Here is an 11,054-nt window from a genome sequence, read left to right as displayed (position 1 = left end):
ATATCAAAGTGGATGTTGTAGAGATGAAAAATCTTAACGGCCAGGTCTCGCTTCAATATGCAAATCAATATGCAGAGTCGCAGATAATTTCCAGGCAAGCTTCATGGAGCAAGCAGCCGCAGTGTCGAAATCACTGAAGTTTCAAGACAATACCAAACACCAGGTTTTGGTGATTTCTGGTTGAAGTAGTGATACGTGATTAATCTAAAAATGGGTGGCAAGGCTGGTTTTAGGATTATTTTACAGATTTTTGATTTCGTGGCCCACGCACTCACTCAAGCATAAAGTGAATACGATCGTAACTTGCCCTATTTTTACCATAATACTTGACTGATCATTGCAAAATAGTTAGCCACTAATTAGCAACTTTCTCGCCTTGCTTGTTCAAATAAAGCTAGTAGGTTTGGTTTTATTATATACGTTAATTTATTTGTTTGAAACATGGTTAAGGATCTGGATGTGTCACTTTCACTTTATTTTGTTGCTTTAAGAAACATTTCATTTCTGTACATTATCTTTTAACACGCTTTTTATTCATGTATTATTCCTCAATTTATTGCCTACGATAAACTAACAATTTATATAACCTACTCAATTCTTTTGTATGCATAGGTTGCACCCACAGGTAATTCCATATGCACAGTATACTAACCGAGATACTTTTTAAATTTATTTACTATCGAGTGTTTTGAAAAGGGTTGGTGGGTATTTTTTTTCAAGGCAGCCAACACTCTGTCAAAATTGCTTACATTAAGCCTAAACTCACGGAAGATGGACAGAAATTTATTTAACACTCTGAAAAGGAGGAAATGGCAAAGAAGAATCTAATTTTAATATTAATTGAATAAGCACACTTTAAAATTTTTTGCAACAAGACAACCTTACACTCACAGTTACAAATTTTTAATTTTATTACGAGCACCATATGCCCGATATAAGTTTCATTCCTTTAGCACAGGGGCGGGCAACTTTTTTGGTCGGCGGGCCTGATATGAGAAAATAAACTACTTGGCGGGCCGGATTCCTGAATCGATACATTAATCGTGTATTTATCCACCTATGCAAGGAATAAATCGTATTTAATGTAAACTTTAAGTTTTAAGCATAGAGACCAAAAACAGTATTTAATGAATTTATTAACAAATAATGTACTTCAATAGCTGCTGAAGTCAAAACTGAACTGCTGAACTGTATGCGGGCCGGGTTGCCCACCTCTGCTTTAGCACAATATTTTTTAACAGAAAGGCATGCAGAAAGCTTTCTAGGGATCAATAAATAGGTTATCATGATATATTTTAGGAAAAAAATTTGAAAGATTTCATTACGTAATGGGTTTGATGATTTTCTCAGTTTTAGTGGTTTGAGATATTTCGGGAAAGTTTTAACTTCATTACAAGACCAATGGTTAATTAGCAATGTTACTGGCCATGGTGGCTTATACTGCATATGATGCTAAATGCCACATGAATTTAAAATGCCAAGAGAATTGGTGTTGCAGAAGTGGTGCATGACTGTGTGATTATGAAAGATTAAAGAATCTACTTTTAATCGTCTTGGATTGATTCGACCAGGAACCGCGTCATGATAAATTTCCACCAAAACATTTTGATCCGAGAAGGAACAAACACTGAGAAAAAACACAGCAAAATAAAATCTAAACTCTTGTTGACGACTAAACCAAGGACAGCCAAACAAATATGTGTGGGTCTTGGGTTGAATATTACAGCATGTTGGTTGAGTTGTCCCAGATGCATCGTCCAGGGATTAAATTGACCGACCATACTATCACAAACCAAAGCTTTGATGGAGTTAGAAGGCAATGATTTGCAAAAAGGATTTTGGATCGATTTTTGATATTTGGTTTACGTCATTATTGTTATCATTTCTTTAAGTTTTTCTCAAATTATAAAATCCGTAAAGTGTCTCACCAACATTTCTTGCATTGCCTCAGCGCTTGCTAAGACCGGATCTGATAGCAGCCATAGGCCTACTGTGTATAACTATACTGTGTTCAATAGCACATACGTTCTCCAAGAATTAAATTAAAAAATAAGTTTTAGAAAACTACTATCTGTATATGTGTGGGCCCACAGACTTATCTTTTATAGCGTGTGGATCCGTAACAATTGAAAAAGGTTTTTAAACCACTACTTTAAACACATGCAGGACAATGTGTAGCTTAATCTTTGACACGAAGCAATTCAAAGTCGACTAATTTTCAGTAGGTTTCATGACATTCCTTCGTATATATGCATTACACATGAGTTGATGTTTTTTAAATTAATAATAAACTAGGGCACTAGGCGATGCTTTGTATTCAGTGATGACTATACCTGGTGAGATTAAGCTTTGAGTAAACAAGATAATGCAATGACAACCATTGCAAACAAATGCCAACATTTTGGTGTAACATTAAAATAATTCTGAGAATAAATAATGTAAATAACAGTTAATCATACATATTTAAACTAATCTATAAGTAAGTAAATTTTCTTATAAGACCCTGCTTACATACTTACTTCATAGCTGAGCCAAGTAATTTAGTCATGAAAAGCGAAAAGCAAAAATTATAATCTAATTCAGAGAACAACTAAGGTAAATAATAGTTTTAATGGCATCTGACAATTCTTGTATCTTTGCAGTCAAGGTGCTTCTGTCAACATGCCATTGTCTTTCAGATTGCCAGGTTAGTAAGTCTTCATCTGTCATAAATATCAACAAAGCTCTTTGGTTTCCACCATCTGGAAGGTTAGAAAATGCAGGATTAGAGTACACAACCACATTATAACTATCACTACAATCTAATGCTTTGTAAGTTACTTTGATATAGTTAGATTGGACTTTACGAATCACTTTTTTTTATTTTATTACGTCTTTAAGTTTAACAAATGGAATTTTAATATAGCATAATCATAGCAGCACAAAGATCTTTTGGTGAGTGCAGAGTTATTTCTGTTCAGCTAAGGTGATGTCTCTTGTAATATCAATTTTACATACTTTATATCTATATTATGCCTGATTAATGACATGTAAACCAACGTTTATCGACCATGAACTGCTGTCATGAACCAATTCATTTAGCATGTTCCCCAACTTTTTTTGTGATAATAAAATAAACCTTTTTCAAACATATCAGGCTTATAACATGCACACTTATCTAAATACCGCAAGGATTGTAAATAATTGTAAAACTTGTGGTTACCAAGATCATAACTCATGAAAATTCCCACGTTTAATCTTGCATGTGAGTGTTGTGAACGGCTTTTATCCTAGGTTTGATATGTAAATGTGTTTTTTCAGCTGAAGAAAAAACAATACTCAGGTAAACACTACGTACCTATATGTGGTACAAATAAGCCACTAAGTTACACTGAAACATAAAACCTATTTATGCTTACAAACTGTGTGGTAATTCATATTTCAATTAAAATTATAAATAGAATTTTATGCAGTCAAGTGACAATAACTAAAAGAGTTGTAAAAGAAGGTAAGCAACATTTTTCTTTGCCAAGTAAAAAAATTCATATGCTTGGATCCTCAGTAAAATATTTACAACCCATTGGGTCAACAATGTTCGTTGTTAAATCGTAACTCAGAACAGAACAGTTGGTATTTTGTTCATACATATTTAAACTAATTTACGAGCATAAGTAAGTAAACTTACCTATAAGACCCTGCTTACATACTTACTTCATAGCCGAGCCAAGTAATTTAGTCGGGAAAAGCGAGAGTTTGGATCTGTGATGAATAGTTTTCCATTAATCTATACTTTATTAGTGAATTAGTGCAACCTTTTAAGTTGAAAATTAGCATAAGCTATATTTAAATTTACAGACTGGCTTAATTGCTATTTACCCTTATTGGTACTTTCTTACCTTGGTAACTGGCGGCCGGTAAAATAAGTATTTACTTCACCGGACGTCGTTTACTGAAGTTGCTTGCACCAAATTCAGTAACAGGCAGACAGTGAAATAGAAGCTGCAATTTCTGATTGCTGTTTACTCATGGTTTCGGAAATGGTGTGCCCAATCACAAGTCACAATCATGATCACCTGTGTGCCGTGAAGATTTTATAATTTAAAAACAGTTTTTAAGACTTTGCTTGTAATTCTGAAATAATTTTGATATTGCGTAGACTGGCACACATAATTTTAACCTCCATTGTAACATATAATAGTTATGTATAAGTTATTGGCTATGTCTGTGTCTTAGGTGAGTGCGGTGATGTAGAACAAAAACTTTTGTTTCACCATTATTTTTAAAAGTATTTCTTAGTTAATGCATTCATGTAACGTAATTTTTGTAAAAGTTTATCCCAACAAGTGTAAGTTACAAATTAGCAGTTTCTTTATTTTATTGTTTGTGAATAAGTAAAAATTGGTGAATCAATGATGTGTGCTTCACATGAAAAGAATGTCGTTTGATGGTCCTTGAGTATAGAAAGGTTAAAATCGTCTAGTTTATATCCTATTGGCATTTTCTGATTACGGTAACGGGAAGCCGTTTATGTAGTTTGCATTTATATATTTTTGTTACAGGCGGTCTATAAATCTAACACTTATGATGCAGGCTGCAGGCTGCAGGCCATTTGTTACTTAGGTGGTAACTGGTAAATAGTAGGCAGTTGGTGAAATTCGGGTTTGGAGGCCATGCTGATGTCACGGGATTATTTTTATGCACCTGTTTTGTAGACACCACATTATATACCGTCTTTTCTTTGCATTGTGTTGTTTTTATGCATGTTCACGGTCTGCCGTATTTTACTTGTTTATGTTCTTTTACTTGTTCTTGTACACCTGTTTTTATCAAATCTCTTGTGACGTCTCACGTAGTTACCCCAAAGGCTAAATTAGTATCGTGTTTTACGTTCCACGTTGATTCCTTCATCGCGTGGAATTTGTTTGGTGTAGTACTGTGCGCGGCTGGGCGACGGTTGTGGGCAGTTACGTTTCGGTTTCAGTGAGAGATGATCGTTTTTATTAAGTAAAATGCCATTAAAAGTTAACAAGGCAAAACCGGCTAAGTGACTAGCCGTTAGAGCGGGAAGATTCCTGGTCAAAGAAAGTTTGGTTACAATTGGCGAGCGCGCCAGGATCCCGCAGTCAAAAAGGTGTTGTTTACCAGTATGGCTTTTAATGTGACGTTGCCTCCACTGAGATATAAGTCCAATGAAGACTTTCAAGACTTTCTCAAAGTTTTTAACTCTTACTGCGCCAGCGTTAGGGCAAATCAAGATTTTAAGAAACACCTCCTCATTGAAAGTTTCGATAAGGACTTTGTCTGGGAAATTCAAGGGAAAGATGCCTCCGTCTACGACTTAGAGTTCGACGAGTTGGTGGAAAGGGCTTCAGAAGCAGGGCGATCAAAGGCGGAAATCAGCAGATTAAAAAACAGCCTTTTGGATAGGGTACAAGAACCGGACGAATCTACACGATCATTCGTCTACGCTTTGCGGAAGCAGGGTGACATGGCATATGCCAGTGCAGATCAAGCACCTGTAAAAAATGAGGTACTCTACTTGGCATTGATCCGGGGTTTGAGAAACCGCAAGATATCGGAAACCTTAGTCGCAGACTTAGAGATCGGCAGAGACTTCTTCACTACCAGCGCCCGAGCCATTGCCCTGGACGTCTCGGAAAAGACTCCGTGTTCAGACGTGTTCACTGTCGCTCGACTTTCACATGGAGACGAAAGCCGCCAGGACGAAGCGACTGTCTTGATGAAGAATGAACTTGCTAAGATAAGTGGCGAGATAAAATTGTTTAATGACAATATTCAAGGCCGGATTTCCAGTATTGACGAAACTGTGTCTTCAGTGAAAACGCAAATGAACACTTTACAACGAGACGTGGATCGGCTCCATTGGAAACCACGCGCACCGGGTCCGTCTGAAGGAAGAAATCAACGATACCGAAACCGTAAGTCCCCTTCCGATAAAACACGTGGGGTCCGAAACAACCCACGCTCAAATGCAAATCCGTCTAAATATGATTCATCTAGGCGAGATCGCCTAAACCGTCAAAGCCTAGCTACGAATCACAACCCTCGGACTAACTCATTTGATGTAAACAGATCAAAGTTAAGTTGGAATCGATCCCGTCCGCCTGCTCCAGCCACCGCAACACCCGCTCAACAACAATACCGGAAAAGGTTATGCAAGTATGTTAATATGATGTTGCGTTCTATGCCCATTTGTGCTCTGGTAGACACGGGAGCCAGCGTATCACTCATGTCTAAAACTTTGTTCGATAAAGTTTCGTCAGAAAATCCGAGTACTACCCTAGGCCCCACGTTAGATACACAGTTAACAACGGCTAGCGGGACGGCCCTACAGGTGTTAGGCCTTGTCACATTATCAGTGCAAGTGGCCGGTTTGATCACAGAGTGCGAAATCTACGTAGTTAATCAACTCACGGAAGATTTCATCATTGGGTTAGATTTCGTCCAGCATCACCAATGCCGGATCTGCTACAAAGACAAAATTCTAGAAGCCGGATCGTCGTCGACACCCCTGCTCGATGGAAAAGTGACCTTACAGCGAAACGAGGTTTATATCGTCGAAGACCTGATCGTCCCCGCTTCCACTGAGGTGTGTACTTTTGGCATATTTTGTATGGATCCGATGCTTAAGATGCCCGACGTTGAGTTTCCGGCACTAGTTGAAGGTAATCTCCGATTGAATGATAAATATGGGGTACTAGCGGGTAACTACCTCACGCAAGTTCATAACGGAAAGGTCCCCATTCGATTGGCTAATTTCAGTGATGACGAAGTCAGATTAGTCAACGGAACCAGGGTCGCCACCCTACATCCAGTCTCTGTATTCGGCGGAGGTGATGTTTACCAGCCCGGCACGTGCGCTTTAGTTTCGAGATTAAACTCCACGTGCGACTGCAATAATAACCGATGCATTGTGAACTCCGACCAAAGATGCTCCGTAGCGTCGGTAGAAGAACATCGTTTTAAACCCCAACGTGATCACTTGCAAGCTATCGAAGAAGGCGTAGATTTAGGGACGAAGCTGTCTAAGAGTGAACGTCGCGAAGTACTCAATTTATTATCGAAGCATTGGAAGTGTTTTTCGACCAGTCAATTCGATCTAGGCAAAACCGACTTGATAGAACACCATGTCGATATTGGGACTAGCGCCCCTGTGAGACAACCGCATCGCCGAATACCCCCTCGAGACAAGCGAAAGGTAGAAGAAATCCTCACGGAAATGGAGAAGCAAGGCTTGGTTCGCACATCCACATCCCCTTGGTCCAGCGCCATTGTTCTTGTACGAAAAAAATCGGGCGAGGTGAGGTTTTGTGTTGATTACAGGCGCGTAAATGACCTGATGAAAAAGAACAGTTTCCCAATCCCACGTGTCGACGAGAGCCTGGACGAATTGTCAAGTAACATTTATTTTTCTACTCTGGATCTGCGTTCAGGGTATTGGCAAATACCCATGAATCACAGGTCCCGCGAGGTTACTGCTTTTACCACCCACATGGGGTTATATGAATGGAACGTTATGCCGATGGGTCTTAGCAATTCGGCGGCTACATTTCAACGATTGATGCACATCGTTCTAAATGGATTGGAGTGGCGCGGCGCTTTAGCATATTTAGACGATGTGATCGTGTATGGTCGCACATTCGGGGAACACATGTCTCGTTTAAGCGACGTTCTAAGTCGACTGGAAGAAGCCGGTTTAACACTGAAACCGTCCAAATGCTCTCTTTTTCAAGAATCGGTGAAATTTTTAGGGCATAAAATTTCTAAGGAAGGCGTGATGTGTGACGCCGAGAAAGTAGAGGCAGTCGCGAATTGGCCGATACCTCGCACCGTGAAACACGTTCGACAGTTTGTGGGTCTGACATCATATTATAGGAAGTTTATTCCAAATTATGCCAAAATTGCCTCACCGTTGCACAAACTCACCGAGAAGAACAAGAAGTTTCAGTGGACCGAAGAGCATCAGAACGCCTTTGCTACTTTGAAGCGTTTGCTGTGTACCGCACCAGTGCTGGCATACCCAAACTACGACAAGCCGTTTATTCTCGACACCGATGCATCCGATAACGCAATTGGCGCTGTTCTGTCACAAGTCATAGATGACAGAGAGCGTGTGATCTCGTATTGTAGCCGATCTCTAGGGAAAGCAGAAAAGAACTACTCCACGACTCGAAAAGAGCTTCTGGCGGTCGTCTGGGCAACAAAATCGAATAGGTGTCACCTACTAGGTCAAAAGTTTTTACTGAGGACGGACCATGCATCGTTGCGTTGGTTATGGCAGTCAAAGGAGTTGTATGGACAATGCGCTCGATGGATAGAACACCTTGCCGAGTACAATTTTGAGCTACTCCATCGACCAGGACAAAAACACAAAAACGCTGACGCGTTGAGTCGACGCCCTAACGAAGGTACACAGGTGAACCTCCCCTACAAATGGCATGACCAACAAGTTGCAACAAGCCTCGAAGATTCCAAGCAAACAGTCAACAACATAGATCTTAGAGGCAACATCGGGTTTCTTCCGAATGAAGTACTGAATCTACAGGAAGAGGACGCAGAGATTGCCCCCGCTTTGAGATGGCTACAGTTGGGGAAAAGACCTCCGTACAAACACGTTAAAAACTTGTCAAGAATGACTAAGCATCTATGGGCCCAATTTGGAAGTTTACACACTTTTGACGGCCCTGTTTATTGGGCAAATAGTAATCGCAGTTTACCGGGAACACACTGTTATCGACTTATAACTCCGGAACCTATGCGTTTGTCTGTTTTGCAGTCACTACACGATTGCGTTCTTGGCGGGGCTCATTTAGGGTTGACGAAAACTTGCCACAAAGTAGAAGAAAAATTTTATTGGCCTGGTTGGAGACAGGACACCGAAAAATATTGCCGAAACTGCGACGTATGTCAAAGGAACAAGAAACCGCCGGCCGAGCCAAGGGCGAGGTTGGTTCCGTCCACGGAAGATAGGGCAATGCAGAGAGTAGAAATAGACGTCGTGGGACCCCTACCTATGACATCATCAGGTTTTCAATACATCTTGGTGGCGTGCGATTTATTTACCAAGTATGTAAGGGCCTGGCCCATGCGCAGTCAAACAGCAAAAACCACAGCGGACGTCTTGTTCCACCGATGGTTCACAGTTCATGGTGTACCAGATGTTATCCACAGCGACCGGGGTGGGAATTTTGAGAGCGAGGTCTTCAAAGAACTATTACGATTGATGGGTTGTTCGAAAACAAGGACCACAAGTTATCATCCACAAGGGAACGGGGGAGTTGAGAGAAACAACAAGACTATCATCACCATGTTACGAAATTACGTACAGGAGGATCAACGTAGTTGGGATCAAGCTTTGTCAGCCGTCGTGGCGGCCTATAACGCGAGCGTCCACGACAGCACAGGTGTATCGCCGCATTTCTTATTAACTGGTCGTACGCTTCGTTTACCTGCGGATTTATTGGGCACACCGACCGGTGGAGTGCTGAAAACGTCGGTTATTCAGGATTTACAAACGCGGTTAAAGATTGCAGAAAAGACGGTGCGGGAAACGCTACGGAAACAACGAACGAAGATGGCCGACCTCTACGACCAACGACAAAGGGGGCTACCAATTGAAGTGGGGAAAGAAGTATGGCTGAAAGACCCAGTGGTCCCACAGGGAGAATATCGCAAATTTCATCTTCCTTACAAGGGCCCCTTCACGGTAGTGAACGCGCGACATCCCACTTATACTATTAAAGACAAAGCCGGCAAAGAGCAAACGGTTCATTTTAACAGAATGAAATTAAGGGTTCATAGTGATGACAAGCGTGACAATCAACTCCCGTACGATCATGTTCCGGATAATAGCATTAACCACTGTTCTCCTTTTGAAGGTTTGGTGTTCATACCACTAAATTCAACGGATACCGCCACCGGAGAATCCGAGGCTACATCAATCAATACGAGCGCGACTGAGCGATTATCCAGTAGTCAAGGACGGGAAGACTCGGCAGTTGGGCAACTCAGGATCACAGAGGAGGGCAATAACGAGACAATAGAGACAAGCCAACCTGCCCTCGAAGAGAACGGCCCCATTCCCAGCGAGACCACTTCGGCCATGACGGAAAGAAACCTACCGCCACGGCGAGCTCGAAGACAAACACGTTTTTACCCGGATATTGAATAACTTTTCCGGGGCCGGAAAAGAACTGGTCTGGGGGGGATGTCACGGGATTATTTTTATGCACCTGTTTTGTAGACACCACATTATATACCGTCTTTTCTTTGCATTGTGTTGTTTTTATGCATGTTCACGGTCTGCCGTATTTTACTTGTTTATGTTCTTTTACTTGTTCTTGTACACCTGTTTTTATCAAATCTCTTGTGACGTCTCACGTAGTTACCCCAAAGGCTAAATTAGTATCGTGTTTTACGTTCCACGTTGATTCCTTCATCGCGTGGAATTTGTTTGGTGTAGTACTGTGCGCGGCTGGGCGACGGTTGTGGGCAGTTACGTTTCGGTTTCAGTGAGAGATGATCGTTTTTATTAAGTAAAATGCCATTAAAAGTTAACAAGGCAAAACCGGCTAAGTGACTAGCCGTTAGAGCGGGAAGATTCCTGGTCAAAGAAAGTTTGGTTACACTGACTCTAAAGAAATTTCTTACATTCGTTTAATACTACCGTAACGCACGTTTTTGCCCTCGAGGCCTTGTCACATTTTTCCGTCTAATTTGTGGAAATTATTGCTATAAATGCTATTATGTTTGCGACCACCTGCGTCAGCACAATTTTTCATCCCCATATTGAAGACCTTCATTTTGCAAGGACTTGTCGCTTGGTATGTTATGATAAATCTTTATCCTCGAACTAAGGAAAGTTTTGCACGACTTAAACCCGACGATGATTCCTCATCGCTCGAGTCTGGGTTACCGAGCTTGCCTTTGTGTAAGTACCGATGGTCACATATATTTTATTTGTCACTCTTTTTGCAGTATTGCAATGGAGCATGCCTTTTACGAAATGTAGAAAAATTAATGTGTGTTTTAAATCTCGCTAGCTCAGGTTATCC

General features: G+C 40.8%; 1 protein-coding gene across 3 annotated transcripts; it reads left to right on the top strand.

Moving 5' to 3' along the window:
- The first annotated feature begins 4,662 nt into the window (after positions 1 to 4,662).
- Positions 4,663 to 9,904, top strand: LOC143461860 (uncharacterized). Of its 3 annotated transcripts, none has more exons than XR_013118103.1 (3): positions 4,663 to 5,918; positions 6,073 to 6,159; positions 9,879 to 9,904. XR_013118103.1 is itself a non-coding variant. In XM_076959772.1 (2 exons), the coding sequence occupies exons 1-2, from the start codon at positions 5,126 to 5,128 to the stop codon at positions 6,012 to 6,014; spliced, it is 807 nt and encodes a 268-aa protein (XP_076815887.1). In that variant the 5' UTR covers positions 4,663 to 5,125; the 3' UTR covers positions 6,015 to 6,046. The 3 variants fall into 3 exon arrangements, 1 of the variants encoding a protein (XP_076815887.1); XR_013118102.1 differs by lacking the exon at positions 9,879 to 9,904 and adding an exon at positions 6,438 to 6,489; XM_076959772.1 differs by lacking the exons at positions 6,073 to 6,159; positions 9,879 to 9,904 and adding an exon at positions 6,001 to 6,046.
- The last annotated feature ends 1,150 nt before the right edge of the window (positions 9,905 to 11,054 follow it).

This window comes from Clavelina lepadiformis, chromosome 1 (genome assembly GCF_947623445.1).
Source record: "Clavelina lepadiformis chromosome 1, kaClaLepa1.1, whole genome shotgun sequence".
Taxonomy (NCBI): Eukaryota; Metazoa; Chordata; class Ascidiacea; order Aplousobranchia; family Clavelinidae; genus Clavelina; species Clavelina lepadiformis.
Note: the sequence above shows the minus strand (reverse complement) of the source record. Positions and strands in the feature narration are given on the sequence as shown.